Raw genomic sequence first — 17,515 nt, forward strand, 5'->3', positions numbered from 1 at the left:
TAATCATTTATCCCGATTCAGGATCGTAAGTTTTTGTGTTTTTATATTATATTTTAAATATGAGTTTTATTTAATCAATACTAACTCAAGATTTTGTTGTTTAGAATTGTTCCCTCACATCAGGCATTATCGATCATAACAAAGATTATTAAAGAGAAGTACACACAATTCTGGCCGTCTTATGGAGTTGTACATGAAGATGATAAGGAAAAATGGTTTCAGGCATTTCAGGTATAATTTACTTATTCATTTTGACATTTCCTATTTAATTTTTATGATATTCATGATTCTACTTTATTTAATATTTTTAAATTCATACAACAATGTAGGAGCAATGCTGTTGGGATGTTAGAGATGAGACCGCGATTAAAGAAAACTTTCACTCAAAATGTGCTGCTCGGTTTTCTGATACCATGAGGAATGTTGGACTTAAATAGGAAGCAAAAGGGACACATCCACGTTGGATAGGAGAAGAAATATTCCCAAAGCTTATTGATCATTGGAATTTTGATAAGTTTAAGGAAATATCTGAGCAGGCAAAGAAAAAGAGAGCATCTGAAATTGGTGGCTGCAACTACACAGCAGAAAGTATTAGTGTGGCTGAAGTTGCGCGAAGGATGGTTCATAAATTTATTTATTTTTTATTAAATCTATCATTTAAATGTTGCATTATGTATAAATAATTTTTTTTACTTATTTAGCGTGAAGAATTAGGCAGAACTCCACTTCTTAATGAGCTCCACATGGAAACTCATCTCAAGAGAAATGGAGAGTTTATTGACGAGCGCGCAAAAATCACTCAAGTAAGCTTTTTTTATATTAAAGATATTTTATTTATTTCTTTTATATGTACATAGTTTATTTGAATCATGATAACATTTAATTTTTTTATAGGAGAATTTTGATACAGAACTTGCCATAAAGTTGTCAGAGCATCCTGAAATAACTGAACCACCACCGGGGTATCCTGTTGACCCTAGTATTGGTTTTTAGACTTGGTATAAAGTTTCAGGTGGAAAGAAGAAAAATGCGAGAATGTATTGTACTGGAGAGTATTCCAAAAATATCAAGCGGCGTAGTAGATATTTCAAAATGAGATATGCTGATGGAGAAGGATCATCCACTCCACCTATATTAACCGTCGAAATGCTTGAAACTATGAGAAACTTGGCAAATACTGAGGCAGCACAACAAGTAGCAGCAAAAAATTTGGAAATTGAAGAGATGAAGAGAAAACAATTAGAGATGCAGGAGGAAATGCAAAGAAGACAAAGAGAATTACGGGAAGAAATGAGGAGGGAGGCACAAGAGTATCAAGAAGCAATGCGGATTGTAAATGAGCGGGCACAAAGGTTTGATCAATTTTTTGCTTCACAAAATATTGGTGGTGGACTTGGAGGAACTAGTGGATATGGAGGAGTTGTTGAAGAAGAGGAGGAACAAGATGAAGAGAATAATTAAATTTATATTTTTAAGTTTATTTTAATTTGTATGGAACAATTTGTGTTAACTATTTTGAACTTATTTTTAAATATTATTGTAATTTTGTATGGAGTTTCGATTTTATTATATTTGCTTAAATATTAATTATTTATATGTATTATAATAATTTCGTTTTAATTTGAATTATTATATATATTTTTTAATTTAAATTATATTATAATTATATTTTTATATTTATTATTAGGTATGGTTTTGTAAATTATATTTTTTTTTCAAATGAAAAACAATTTGCCAGGGTTAATCCCCGAGCAAAGAGAAAAATACTGCATTTTGTGAGGGGGTAGTCCCCAAGCAAAATAAAAGTACTGCATTTTGTGAGGGGCTTTTCCCCGAGCAAAATATCTGATGCAGTCTGCCTCCCGCAGACTGCTAGCTGGTGCCTACGTCTGCAAGCCGCAGAGGAGAAAATTGGCATGACATTTAGCGAGGGGATATGCCCCTGGCAATTTAGCGAAGTGTACAGCCCCTCCGTAATGGATTTGCGACCCTCTGTTTTGCTAGGGGAGCTGTCCCCTCGCAAATTTTACATTTGTGAGGAATTTTTGTCTCTAGTGAGGAGTTTAGTCCCTGCAAATTAGATTTATTCTTGTAGTGTTTATGCATATCATTGTAGGAAATTTAGATTTCACAGAGAAATAATTGATGCTTTTTCTTTTATATTTTTTATTCATTAAGACTAATAAAGTTATAACTTAGTCATCAAAAATAAGTTTAGTATTATTTTAAAAACGACACAAATTTATTTAAAAAAATTAAATAATAATATTAATTTTATCGAGATTATCGTAAACTATAAAAAGATTCTATTTTAATAATCATTGTTATAATTTAAAGAGTTATATGATTATCAAAATAAAATAAATACCACTATAATTTATAGAAATATCTATACTATAATATAATAACGGAAATTATATAAATCAAGGTATTATTAAGATAAGATAAATACAAAGTATACAAAATTATAACATAATTATCAACATCTAAACTTATATAATAAAAAGATAAATTAATATTCAAATGTCTTATGAATCATTATAATATCATTTATATTCTCGATCCTAACACAAAAATTTAGTAAATTTAGTGGAGCATGAGGCAAAGGAAGTTTAAAAATTGTTTGTAGCTAATCTACGTGCCAAATTGAAACCAAAAACAAACCTCAAACCTCAGTACCTACTAAAGTAAGATAACTTAAAATAACATTCTTTCTGGCATTAACATAAAACAAATATTTATCAATACAAACAACAAAACCATTAAATCTTCTAAATCAAAATACTCTAGAAATTTAAACTTTTTTGCACATTCTATGTTCAACTCTTATTAAATTAGAGATCTTCAAACACATTTTTAATTTGCAAGACTTTTCAATGTTACCTTAAACAACATATATGATCAACTCTTGACAAATAAAAACTATAAAACTATTAGTTTTGTAATCATTTATACATTATAATTCATATTAACTGAATATTATATTAACTTTATTATTATATTATTAATATTAATAATAGTGGTGGTTGAATATTAAATTACTATTTTATTAATTATAATTATAATTAGAATTTAGATAAATAATTATAATTTTTATAATAGTGGTATTTAGATATTATATTTTATTATTAATAGTGGTATTTGGATGCCATTTGAACTAAGCAAATTTCTCACTTTTTACCATTTTCATAATCAGTTCAAACCTTCCATTATTACACACTTCAATTTAGTTGACATAATCGACTGACCTCTTAAATTGTTCGTTGGTTGTTTTCAGCTACCTACCAATCATGTTTAGTCTAAAAATGATTAACTTTATAATGATGCATTAACAACTAATTAACAGAAAAACGTTCATATTTAATATTCAGCGACTCCTCAATCATGAGGAGAAAGACACGGATTCACCAAAACAAGTTTATAGTAACAAATTATTGCTTGATGTACCAAACTTTGATAATTTGTCTGAAATCCCATTGAAGCACTGGCATACAAATACAAAACAGATATATGAATTTTCATTTGACATTATTTAGGATGAATATACAAGTAATGTTGGCAATAGTTCATCTAAAGAAACTATGCATTACAATTAAATACCTCAATGTCAAAACTATGGCACAGCTTTATTGTAACACAAGCAATTGAGAGAAATCCTTAAAACATGTCCTGCTAATTTTGTTTTAAGGATGGACCCTTCTTCCTCGCAGTAGAAAGTCGCGGAATTCACACATTCGAGACATTAGTGGTTGATCAATTAATATGAAACGATTCAGATTTAAATTTGGTTTTTTAAATTACAAAATAAAACGTAAAAATCAGTAATTGTTTCGACCTTGTGAGTCGTGACCAATGTTTCGAATGTGTGAATGTGGAATTCCCTTAACAGCATGGAATTTGATATCTTCAAGAACTAGTGCTAGTAGATGAGATGTTGCTTTTAGCTTGAGAGGAGGCTGTTGAAACATTGCTCTTAACCTGTGAGTTATTAGTGGAGCTTGAATCAGTGAAGAAAACAATGTTTTCATGGTCATCAACAAAAGCTTGAAGGGATCTAGGAATTGGAGGCAAAGCAACATCCAACACCCCTTCAAGTATTTGAACTACTTGACCCATGGATGGCCTATGAGTTTCATCATCTTGAACACACCACGCAGCAATCTTTATGATTCGAGTGATCTCCTCAACATCGGCATCCCCCTCCAATCTAGAGTCCAATAGGCTAATCACATTCCCTCCTTGGTGTACTGTGTTTGCAGCCAATGTAGGAAAGAATCTAATTTGACCGTCTACAGAAGGATCCGAGTTCCTTCTTCCCGACACAAGCTCAAAAAGCATCATTCCGTAGCTGTAAACATCGGCTTTAGCGGTAATAGCCACTCCTGAAATCCATTCCGGAGCTAAATAACCTCTCGTTCCTCTCATGGTAGTTAGGACCCTGCTGAAGTCCCTTCCAACAAGCTTTGCAAGGCCGAAGTCTGCTACCTTTGGACAAAATTCAGAATCTATGAGAATGTTTTCTGGCTTCACGTCGCAGTGAATGATACAGTCTCTACACTTTTCATGAAGATATGTCAATCCTCTAGCTATTCCAAGAGCAATTTGGAATCTTATTTTCCAACCCAACACCTTGGAGTTCTGAAATAGATGTGAGTCCAGAGACCCATTTGGCATGTAATCATAAACCAGAAGCCTTTTGTCGCTTTCAGAACAGAAACCACGAAGCCTTACAAGGTTGACATGTTGAACAGTCCCAATAGTACTCACTTCTGTTCGGAACTGTTTCTCGCCTTGGCTAATGCTTTCAAGCTTCTTCACTGCTATAACACTGGAGTCAGGTAACGTTCCTTTGAAAACAGAACCAAAACCTCCCCCTCCGAGTTTCTCTGAGAAATTCTTTGTTGCATTTTGCAAATCTCTGTACGCAAATGCTATCAACGAGCCCTCCACAGAAGTTCTTGCTCCAGATAGTCTCTTTCTTCGCCTAATCACAAGAATTAGAACAAGAACAAGGAGAATCACTATACCACCAACAGCACCTCCAACAATACCAATGGTTGTTCCTTTATTGCTTTTTGAATCAGGAAACTCAGATGCTGCAAGTTTGAGAAACAATGTCTGTCCATTACTGTCATCTTGAGAAAGCTGTTGCAGATTCAAGAGTTCTCCCCTCCAAATGAAACAACCACTACTGTTATAAGCATATGCGGTGCAGGAACAGTTGCTCAAACATGTTGACTCACATTCCTCACTCAAACCAGCTTTCGCAACAGGCTGTGCCTTTTCAGGCAAAGCCAAATTTGATTTGGTTAAGAACCTATCTTTGGCACCACTAGAAGGATTAGAAGATACCTCACATTGAAATTTGTTTGTTTTCACACACCCGCTTGAGTAATCACCAAGATCCCAATCAGATTGAGACTTTGGTTGATAACCATTCAAACAGTTGCAGGATGGCTTTGAGATCTCATTGCAGCTACCAAATGCACCACAGAAAGCATAAACCTGACACTGTCCTCTTGGTTGTGACCAAAATAAATTCCATTGCTGACTACTTTCCAGCCAAGTAAATTGCTTGATCTGCCCGGACACATCCATCACGAATCGAGATATAATTGAATTGCTGTACAAAGAGTATGTAAAGTAGCTTTCGTTAGCATTATTCTCAAAGGTGAAATTGTAGATGTAGTTTGACCTCATCTCAGGAACCAAACTGAATATCTGTCCATTCCAAGAACCACTTGTCCAATACTGTTGAGTTTTATTCCAAAGAATCAAGTATGAATTGGTTCCATTAGGGTCTAGTTCAAGAGAGAACAAACCAGTTGCTGGATCTTCACTGTTTTTCCATGAAGTAAGATATTGAGGCTTCTTAGTTATCTTATCAAGTTTAATTTTGCCACCAGGAAGCCATGTATCTGATGGAAAATCAAAACTCTGCCAAAGAGCATCCGATGCTGATGCATTAGGCCTATTACTTAATATAAGATTACCAGTATCTAAAAGGACAGCAGATACAGAATCTGAACTAGTAGAACTCAAATTTGTTGACCAAACTAGATTTTGAGACTGATCCAAGAGAACTAAATTACCATCAGAAATAGCTAACTTGGAAGCACTTTTATCAGAAACTGGGTCATCTCTATTTGCTACCCAAACATATGTCCTTAAAGATATTTTTTTGTACCACATGCCTATGTAATAGTTAGAGGAATTACCATTATTGAAGAAACCCAATTCAAAGTTGCCATCTTTGGAGACAAGAGTTTGATCACCAGAAAGAGATTGATTTGATGAGATGGTGGTCAAAGCAGAAAGTGAAGGGTAGGTGTGCAAAAAGAAGCAGATGATGAGGAGACAAAGCATGAAGCATGGTCTTTTCTTCATGTTGTTAATGTTGTGGATGGTTTGGTTTCAAGTTGTAATTGTTGTCATAGAAGCTAGATATTAGTATGTGATTGCTGGGTGGGGAATGAGAAAAGAAGTGATGGGTGAACGGGTCTAACAAATGACTTGGTCGTGTTGGTGTGTGGAAAATAGTATCTTCCATTTTGTTCTTATATGTGAAGTCAACAAAGGCTGTTGAAACTTGAAAATGACTGTTGTAATGTAACTGGATTTGGCCGCAATGTATAAGCCTTGAAGTTTTATATCATAATAAAAAAATGAGGAGCTCAAAAGTCTAGAGTTTTAGAGATTTAAAAGACTTTTCCTGTAGCTTTATTATAAAAAAAATACGTATCAGCCCATTTTGGTAATGAAATACAAGTGGGAACATAATTTATTTTGTTTTGACCCAACCAACTATAGTTTTTTGGACCTCTTGACAAGTGTCTGTAAAGAGACCACAAGAAATAGAGGCATAACACGTAGTCCGTAGATCATCGAACATCAAACCCAAAGACGCTTAAAGTAAATTGATTATATATTTAAACCAACACGTGAATTGTAATATCGTACAATACTAGGTTATCAACAGAATAGGTAAGGTAAAGTCAAGTTACAATTTTTCTGTCACAAGCAGATGTTAATGCTCAAAATTCGAATTACATATTGCTTTAGAAGAGGAGTACAAAAGCTCATCCAATTGCATGTTGATAATCATCTAACCTTTCTACAAACAAAATTTAATAATCTATATTGAGCTAGGTGGAAAGAAGCTCATAGCTTGTACCATGGATTTCAAAAGCAGTGCTCATCTTCATGAGTAAACATCATCTCTGATCAGCTATGCCTCTTAATTTACAGGCATTATCATTCTTCAACATAGTCTGAAAGTTTAGCTCCACGACGTTTTCTTCTGAATATGCTTAACCCTCTCATACGAAAACCTGATAGCTTAACCTTCAAAGCCTTACTTCTGTTTCTATCTGGCTCAATATCACCATCACCTCTAACTGAAGTTTTGGGGCTGAGAGCTACTACTCTTTTACCACTTTTGTTTCTATCTAACACAACACTATCATCTTCAAATGAAGTTTCGGGGCTGATTGTTACTACCCTTTTACCACTTTCATTCATTTTAAAACTTTCCTTGCTTCTGTTTCTATCTAACTCAGCATTATCATCTTCAAAATCACCACTTTCTATCATTTCGGACACGGTATGTAGCTTCTGTACTGGTTGGTTACCGGTACAAAGTCGGCCAAAATAGTACATGGGTTCTATATAGCATGAAGAGGGAGAAACAATACCCTTCAGACGGTTTGGTTTGACAAACTTTATAAAATCCTCTAGCTCTGCAAAATTTGAGTGATCAGAGTAGGGAACTGAAAATATATACTGGTCAAACTTTTTGGGAGTTCCTGCTACTCCAGTTTGCTTATCAATCAGGACTTGGGTACTTTTTGCACTCCGTCTGGTTCTCTTATACCGCGATGTCAAAAAAGAACCAGAGAGAAACTCGCCCTTTTTAAGGGATTTCTTTACCCATGGAAGACCTGATGGCAAAATTCCTATAGTCGGACGCGTATTTGGACGGATTAGATTTAACGCCTCCAATGTATCAATGCTAAAGCTATACATAGGAACAGCTCTAACTCTAGTAAGAGTTGTATCTGTTGTAAATATATCAGGGAGACCAAGAAGATGCATAGTCTGCAACCGCTCTGGCCACACCCAAATCTTCAAATGAAAAAGTAGCATAACAGTTAAAAAGCAATAGAGTGAAGTAGAATGCTGAATCCAAATTATCTCAAGCAACCAAAATATAAGATGCAAAGTTTTGTAATATGAGATAAACATGACAATTGATATCTGCCATTAGTGAACCATAACTAAATATGTCCCCTATTGTTTTGTCACAGTTGAAACTTAAGATCATAAGAGTATTTGCTTACCATTTTCCTCAAATACCACATAAAACAAACATACTAGCATGATGATAAGAGTTTCAAGGTGAAGAGAAATAGAATACCAATATGTTAAGTGCATTTGAAATCTGAACCAAGAGATCTTCTTTCCCCAGAGTATTGATTCCAATAATAACATCGTGATCAGGATGGGACGAAATTATATCAATAGCCTGAAATCAGTCATCAGCCAAGTCATGAGGAATAGAAAATGCACAATCCTTTTATAACAACCCTAATTTCTAAACCCTAACATCATTATCTCAAAAATTGTGACGAAAAAACAGAAATACAGTGTACCTGCTGAGTGGCTACACTACGAGTTGGAAAATCATAGGTAGGATTAGCGTAGGTATTATCAAGATAAACAACATCAACACCATCACCACCATGAGCATTCAGAGCATCGCTAAGCATATCCTTGGCGATCCTCACCTTCTCGCAATCAGCCTCCCAACGAAAGTCACCGGTACAAAGCAAACAACCAAAATCTCCCGAAAACAGCAACATAATCGAGCCGGGGCAGTGGCAGGCATCGATGGCGGTGACATGGACGGTGGTGAAATCGTTAGAAGAAGGTGAGCGGAGGGAGAGAGTGTGGGAGGTACCGATTTGAAGAATGCGGAGGAGGGAGAGGTCGAGATTAGGGTACTTGATGGGGAGGAGTTTGGCGGTGATTGAGGAGCAGAAGAGTGGGCCATGGGACCAAGATGAAGAGAGGCCTTGAGTGTGATCGGAGTGGAGGTGGGTTAGGAAGTAGGCCTCGCTACCCTTTGCCCAACGGTCTACTGATATTAACCCATCTTCCATTTTTGGCGACGAGAGAAAAGACTGGTTCGAGTGTCAAGTCACAAAAAGTGTGAAGAAAGAGAATGAGAAATTGTATTTTTATTTGCCGAATGATTGTATTGTTGGATCTTAGGCGGGAACTTTGAATTTTTTTGTTCATTTTTTGGTTCAAGTGGGAAATTTTGAAAAAGGGCTTGCCGCCATGTTTCACTTTCACAATTTTTTTAACCTTGCCGTACCTATTTCTAAAAAATATCTAAATTTTTCTAGTTTCAACATCTCATTACACCCCTTAATTCTCTTAGGCGAAATTCCAACTATGCCCTCTATTTTCGTAGATGCACATTCGAAAGCATCATTTTTTTTAATAAAATTTGTTTCTTTCTGTAGGTACATCTACGGAAGTGTTAAAAAACATAGTAAATGTTGGCTTAATTCAAATTATTTCAGTTCAGCAATTCTTCCATAGGTACATCTACGGAACGTGTTCAAAACAGTGTGTTTCGTATATGTACTTACGGAACATTCTGCTATATTTTAAAAACTTTCAAATAATGTCAAAATATGGTACATCGTAGTAGTGTAGTGTAAAGGTGATGGTATATATAGTGCACAAAAAGAAAACATCGTATAAAGCATTCAAATAGTGTCAAACATAATCAAAATAAAATTACATTAATCTAATAAAAATACAAACATCAAAAGTGTGGTCAAACTGAGACTGATGAGTTTTATAGTTCTAATCCATATTCAAACAAAATAAGCCCCCCTAAAAAGTCAAGCAAACATCAGCAGTAAAACATAACTTCCTTAACATTATCCAAGATAACTGAACTCTCCCGGAGTCAAGCCAACATTACCATGTGTTGTATGATGAAAAGAGATTTAGTGGAGAACATCTACAAAGTTTTATTTGCTTAAATTACGTGTAGCATAAGTTATTAGTAAAACTTTGTAGTTGATTTGCATTGAATCTATTGTCATCATACAACACATGGAATGGAGGTGTCATCTGTCACCTGTGCGACTATTTGCATTTGTGCACGTCGCACGGATGCTTTGCTATGCAATCCTCCAAGTTATAATGTTGTATGGTTGGTTGGCCATAATGTCTGCGTATTACAAATAAAGTCGAATTAGATACGATTAAATTATAAAAACAAAAACAAAAAAGAAAATAGGAAAAACAAAAAACTGATTTTTCTTTCTTCCGTAGATAAATCTACGAAAGCATCCAAAGCTTATTACGTTTACTTGTTCCGTAGATGCATATACGGAATGTTCTGCAACTTCTAAACCTCAACAATGGCGTTTGTACTATTCAAAACATTGCAAAACTCAACAAACAATACCTATCGATTAAATTGAGTTTTGAATGAGTCGGAATGAGTTTTGAAGGTTTACTTGTTTACTTGTATCCTAACTCTATTACGGGAAATACTCAAAAACTTACCAATTAAATGTTTTGAAGATGTTTGAATGTGTTTATTGTTGATGTTCAGAGCCGAACTCGAGAGAAATAACGGAGTTTGGTGGAAGTTTAATTTTTGATGTTGAGAGAGATCGAGAGGTTGGAAATGAGAAAAGTGAAGAATGGGGGAGGAGAACAATCTGGCCCGAATATAACAGCAAATGCTTCCGTAGATGCACCTACGGAGGCTTCCGTATGTGCATCTACGGAACAAAACAACGTGAAATAACAAAAATGGTGCTTCTGAAAGTACACCTACGGAAGCAGGGGACAATTTAGACAACTCGCATGATGCAAGAGAGATCCAAGAGGTGGAGTAAGATTTTACATATATATATATATATATATATAAGTGGGAATGAATTTTTTTTTAAATAATCACATTTTTTTTAAAAAAATTATCCAAATAATTACACTTTCAAAAAATTTATCAAACTAAATACTTTTTTAAAAAAATTGTCACACAGAGGATTCGACACTCTGTGTGACGCATGCATTATATTTTAGGAGGAGACGCCACACTGCATGTCACATGCTCGCCTATCAAGCCATGCATTGTGGTGCATGCACTTAAGCTTTAAATGCAGTAGTAGTTCAGTGCGACTACTCAGTTATTTTGGGTTTTTTATAAATACAACCATCCATTTCAACTATTTTACACACTTCTCTCTTATTTAATTCTTAAAAATATCTTCCAGTACTCGCCCAATGTTTTCAACATTCAAAAGAGATGCTCAACTTTTTTTCGCCAACAAAGTCTGCAATGAATATCAAACTTTAGAATATGCAAACGTTCGAGCATTTTCAAAAGAGCCTGATTAGATGGATAGACGGAGACATTCTTGACGGTGAAAATATCAGATGAATTGAAAGGTAAGTTATATTATCCAATGAAAATGGAGTAACTCGTTTCTTGAAACCTGTGAAAAAGACTATAATGTTCTCATGATGATGCTTAGACCAGCCGATATTGTCTTGATGGTGCTCAGAGGATCACAAACGACTTATATCAGCTATAAGAACAAACCAGCTTTTATTTAATATGCAGCGGAATCATAACACTCGAATTTATAAACAAATCATCTTTATTCAATCAAAAACAACTTTAAAACATCATAGTACTTCTCATTATTCAACTTAGAACTCAACAACTTATATATTAACTACATGAAACAACAAAATAAACATCCCCCCGAGTGCTATGTATCAGGGCGACACACCAACTGGACTCGATGAAGCTATAAACTTCCATAGCTATACTTGAGTACCTGCCCATTTCTCATGGTAGGGGAAACATCAGCAGAAGAGGTGAGATATCAAACATTATAAAAGAATGTATCATAATACTTATAACGAAGATAGGATCATACAATATTCACCACTTCTCATCTCAAAACAACTTGCATCACAACAACAATGTTAATAATCAATCATAATAACATATTCAAATTCACAACTAAGTCATCCACAAATACAACATTTCCTTCATAATCACAACGAGAATCAACGTAACTATCATCACAACAAATATCAACAAAACATAGCAATGAATTCACAACCACAAATCCAACTTAAACAACAACATAATCAACTTAATTCAACTTAAACAACAACATAATCAACTTAATCCAACTTAGACAACAACATAATCAACTTAACATAACAATCATAGGAATTTAACACACTTCACATAATCATGTAAATAGTATTATCCAATATATTTCTCATGTTCAAGTATGCAACAAAACTCAATAGTATGATATTCAAAGGATTCAATACTATTATTTGACGATTGAGAAAACACTTAGAAGGGGGGTTGAATAAGTGATTCTTTAAAACACACTTGATGAAGGAAAGATAGACAGAACAAAGTTATTTTTATCCTGGTTCACCTTCTCAATAAGGCTACCTCCAGTCCACCCTTAACAAGGTGATTTGCCTCTCTCAATGAGGACTTAATCCACTATAAACAGAACCGGATTACACTTGCACGATCAACTACCGTGACTCACAATACAATGCACGAGCCAAAATGCTGGTGACTAACAATCCTACACAAACCAACTGTTTGTGACTGACCAACTTCTAAGACTCAACTAGTCCTAGACTTCTTGATGAAGGATAGAAAAACACTTAGAAAGGGGGGGTTTGAATAAGTGTGACTTTAAAAACTCTTAAGATAAAAACAATGAACACAATATTTTTATCCTGGTTCGTTGTTAACGAAACTACTCCAGTTCACCCCCTTAGAGTGATTTACCTCAACTGAGGATTTAATCCACTAATCAATCTTGATTACAATGGTTATCCACTTAGAAACACTCTAAGTCTTCTAGAGTATACTGATCACACCTTGATCACTCTAGGAAATCAACACTTAGAAACTTCTAAGTCTTCTAGAGTCTACTGATCACAACTTGATCACTCTAGGAACCTTTTACAAATCAATGTAAAATAAATGTTTACAAGAGTATTGAAATGCTTCTTAAAAAGCTATAATCACAACCGTGATATTTCTCTTATGTTCTAAGCTTAGTTCTCACTAAAATATTACAATGAAGTGAGGTTGAAGATGAAGTTTGTTTGAATTGATTTCAGCAGTGTTTCTGTTCGTTTTCAAGAATTGTTATTGTGCTTCTGATCAGAACTTCATATATATATATATATATATATATATATATATATAGGCAATTGATAAGATGACCGTTGGAGAGCATTTAATGCGTTGCGTGACTGGACAGCTTTGCATTTAATGTTTTCACTGTTTTGTCAACTACCTCGAGCCATGCTTTTCTCTGCTTTTACTGACTTTGCCTTTTGTAGCTTCTAACGTTCCTTTTGTTAGTCAGAGATAGACTTCGTAGCCTGTCATCTAGTACTCACTTCTGATCTCAGATTTTGTGAATACAACGTTTAAATAATCAGAATCAGAGTTACAGCTTGGTGCAGAGCATCTTCTTGTCTTCTGACTTTGAAATGCTTTAGCGTGATACCATAAGAACTTTAGTGCTTCTGCTTCTGATCTCAAGTTCTGCTGATGCTTCATAGACCATGTTCTGATTCTACTTGACCATCTTCTGATGTCTTACGAGAGCATGTTCTGATGTTGCAATCTAGAATCTTCTGAGTCAGTGCTTCTTAGCGCTGAATTGTGCATGCTCCTTATATATTTCCTGAAATGGTAAATGCATGGAATTAGATTACCACATTGTCTTATACAAAATTCATATACATTGTTATCATCAAAACAAGAATATTGATCAGAACAAATCTTGTTCTAACACTTGAGACTCCTGACCTAACCGGTCTCTCCAGGACTTAGTTACCACGTAACTTCTGATAACAGTGTATAGTATTGCTTCTAGATAGCTCTGATCACAACTGTGATATTTCACTAAGATTAAGTACAAAGTAATGAACTCAGAGAATGAATATGAAAAATTTGCGTCAGCGAGTTTTTCTTCACACTTGATGATTTTTTAGAGTAATGATGTTCTTGTGTGTGATTGTTGTTTTTGATTCAAGAGATCATGAGTATATATAGCCTTAAGATTTTTTCCCGTTAACTTTGGCTCCTTTTCGTAGCATTAAATGGTTTGCGTGTTGTCTTAGCTTTTGTTTTCTTCTAAGGATTTGCATGTGGATAGCTTCTTCAATCAACCTTGGGAATTGCACTTTTGGAGTATTGCAGCCGTTTTACTAATGATTATGTCTTTAACGGCATTATTTTGAATCAGTCTTTGTGATCTTCTGTTCAGCTTTGTATTTCAACTTCTGTTGTATATTTTGAATCAGTCTTCGTGATCTTCTATTCAGCTTTGTATTTCAACTTTTGTTGTAGATGTATTCGCAGGGGTTTGGTGCAGTGTCAGAAGTTGCCTTGAAGACTTGAGTATCTCTTGCATTTATCCAGCTTTACATATATTCCAAGTTATGATTGTGCTGGTACTGGTACTGGTACATCTTCTGAAATCATAAATAATATAATTAGAGTACCATGTTTGCTTATACAAAATTTATTTGTTTATCATCAAAACACTAAAATATGATTAGAACCAAACTATGCTCTAACAATCTCTCCCTTTTTAATGATGACAAAACATTTCCGTTCTGTTTCTAAAATTTAAATATGTAAGAAATATCCTCCCCCTGAGATATGTAATCTCCCCCTGAAATAAATATTTAAAGAGAAATATAATAGATAACTTCCCTGAATAATTTTCTCCTTGACTTGATTCTTCAGAAGTTTGATGGATGTGGCTATCCATACACGCATCTTCACAAAAGTTCTAAGAATATGTATTCTTGCATTCTTTTAACAACAGAGACTTTTGGTACACAAGTTATTGAAGAATTTATCCTTGATTCCTAAGACGTGTTATAGATCGTTCAGGGTACTTGATATAAAATAAGATTTACCCTTTTCTGATTCTTCAAAATTTCTAAGAGGTTAATTAACATATTTGTTTCTATAATTCTCCCCCCTTTTGTCATAATCAAAAAAACATATGATGATGTATGAGTTATTTTAGTCAGGTAGGACTGTTATAAGCATTAAAGAAATCATATTATCCCAGACAGAAACAATAAAAAGAAATATTCATTGATAATAAAGAGATGGATACAGACTCAAAGACCACAGACACCTAGTAGCTAAATTCATAATACCCTCCATGAAAGAAAAAGCGATCACACCGCTCAGCATACAATGCTTCTCTCTTGTTCGGAAGTTCTAAGATGCGAAGTGTGTTCACTATTCCTATAGATACAAAACAAGTTGACAGGACTCTTCCATAGGGTATGAATAATTCTTGACCACACTTGAAAGCAATTAGAGACTCTCTCAAGTGTCCAAATATGATCCCGGTAAGGTTTACTGATTTATTTGACTCCAGGCGATTGATCAAGAACCCATCTCTAGCATATAGGATTTTATGGAATTTTCCTCGAGGAATGAAGTTTGAGAGAATCATCATAAACCAGACTTGTTTAGATGAAGAGAGGTAGTAGGGGTTGTTTCTGAGACGACGAGCTAGTTTACTTAAGTCGTTTGGAATGACAAAAGCATTAGCATAGTCAAAGACAGTGAGACATGCAACATTGTTCCTGGCTGGACATCCAATTACTTCAGCAATGGATGCTTCAGAAATTGAAAGATGAATTCCATGAATGGAGGAAATAATACTCAGGTTATCTTCACTGACTGAAGCATTTACCCAGAAGTATTTTATAAGATCTGGGAAGACAGAACCATTTAGGAGAGAAATGTAGGATTCCCATCCTTGTTTATGGCAGAGATTGATGTAATAGTTGTCTCGTTTGGCTAGCCATAATTTCTGTTCTTTTATGACAGAGAGGACTGTTTGTGATGTCATGATGGAAAGACGTTTTTGAGTGAGAACAAACTGACACAAATTGAATAGATGGATGTTAGAAAATTTTGACACGGGAAGACTTTTATAGGGCATTGATGAGGAGAGAAAACGTTTGGCTAGGTAATCATTGTAAAGACTCGCATGCATTATGGAATGAAGAGAAAAAGAGAGAAATGTTTCAAAGACCAAGAAATAGTAGCATTATGATTAAAGACATTTTAGGGATAACGTAGAGAAATTAATGCAACAGTTACCAATGACTTATTACTCATTTTGCTTTACACACGCGACCTTTCAGATATTTAAACATGTGCTCAATTTTTCAGGTTCACGTGGATCGGCAGTTTTATTTGCTGAGCTTCTGACTCATATAAGAAAACAAACTTCTGAACAGAGTGGGTCAGATATTTCTAGATGATAACTTGTTACACGTTGTACTTCAGATAGCACAATAGATGATTTCATTCAGGACACAAATCCATACTAATATTCTTTAGAATGAACTTGAATCTATCTTCAGAAAGTGGTTTTGTAAAAATATCAGCCCATTGATGGTCTGTATCAGTAAAGTTTAAGCTTAATATCCCTTTCTAAATATAGTCCCTGATGAAATGATGCTTAATTTCTATGTGTTTAGCTTTAGAGTGAAGGATAGGATTTTTAGAAAGACATATAGCAGAAGTATTATCACAGAAAATATGAATCTTACGCCCATATATATGATAATCTTCTAACTGACTTTTCATCCAAAGCATTTGAGTGTTGCAGCCTACAGCAGCAACATTCTGTAGTTGATAGTGCAATGGTGGCTTGCTTTTTGCTATACCAGGAGATCAAATTATTTCCTAAAAACTGACAGCTTCCAGATGTACTTTTACGTTCTATTCTATCTCCAGCAAAATCAGCATCACAATAACCTACTAGGTTAAACTCTTTGGATTTTCTGTTACATAGTCCAACATTAGTAGTACCTTTCAGATACCTCAGAATTCTCTTGACAGCAGTCAAGTGTGATTCTCTAGGATCTGATTAGAATCTTGCACACAAACACACACTAAACAGAATATCAGGCCTATATGCAGTTAGGTAGAGTAGCGATTCGATCATACCTCTATAGAGCTTCTGATCTACCTTCTTACTTACCTCTTCTTTGCCTAAGATGCAAGTAGGATGCGTTGGGGTTTTTGCTTCTTTAATTTCTGATAATTTGAATTTCTTCAGAAGTTCTTTAGCATATTTTGCTTGATGTATGTAAGTGCCTTCTGAAGTTTGGTTTATTTGAATTCCGAGAAAGAATTTAAGCTCACCTATCATGCTCATTTCAAATTCTTCTGCATAGACTTAGCAAATTCTTTTCCAAGAGAGATATTAGAAGTTCCAAAGATAATATGATCCACATATATTTGACAAATTAAGATATCATTTTTGAATGATTTACGAAAGAGTGTTGTATCAACTTTCCCTCTTGTGAATCCTTTATCTAGGAGAAATGAACTAAGTCGTTCATACCAAGCTTTGGGAGCTTGTTT

General features: G+C 34.6%; 2 protein-coding genes across 2 annotated transcripts; both read right to left on the minus strand.

The window, feature by feature from the left end:
* Window positions 1–3,374: 3,374 nt before the first annotated feature.
* LOC131601717 (G-type lectin S-receptor-like serine/threonine-protein kinase At2g19130) lies at window positions 3,375–6,587 on the minus strand. Its single transcript, XM_058873589.1, has one exon. The coding sequence runs from the start codon at window positions 6,385–6,387 to the stop codon at window positions 3,907–3,909; it is 2,481 nt and encodes an 826-aa protein (XP_058729572.1). The 5' UTR covers window positions 6,388–6,587; the 3' UTR covers window positions 3,375–3,906.
* A 365-nt stretch (window positions 6,588–6,952) lies between these two features.
* On the minus strand, window positions 6,953–9,193 carry LOC131606695 (uncharacterized). The gene is made up of 3 exons (XM_058878857.1): window positions 8,652–9,193; window positions 8,417–8,524; window positions 6,953–8,124 (listed from the first exon to the last, which is right to left on the minus strand). The coding sequence occupies exons 1-3, from the start codon at window positions 9,159–9,161 to the stop codon at window positions 7,255–7,257; spliced, it is 1,488 nt and encodes a 495-aa protein (XP_058734840.1). The 5' UTR covers window positions 9,162–9,193; the 3' UTR covers window positions 6,953–7,254.
* Window positions 9,194–17,515: the final 8,322 nt, after the last annotated feature.

This window comes from Vicia villosa, linkage group LG5 (genome assembly GCF_029867415.1).
Source record: "Vicia villosa cultivar HV-30 ecotype Madison, WI linkage group LG5, Vvil1.0, whole genome shotgun sequence".
In the NCBI taxonomy this organism is placed as follows: Eukaryota; Viridiplantae; Streptophyta; class Magnoliopsida; order Fabales; family Fabaceae; genus Vicia; species Vicia villosa.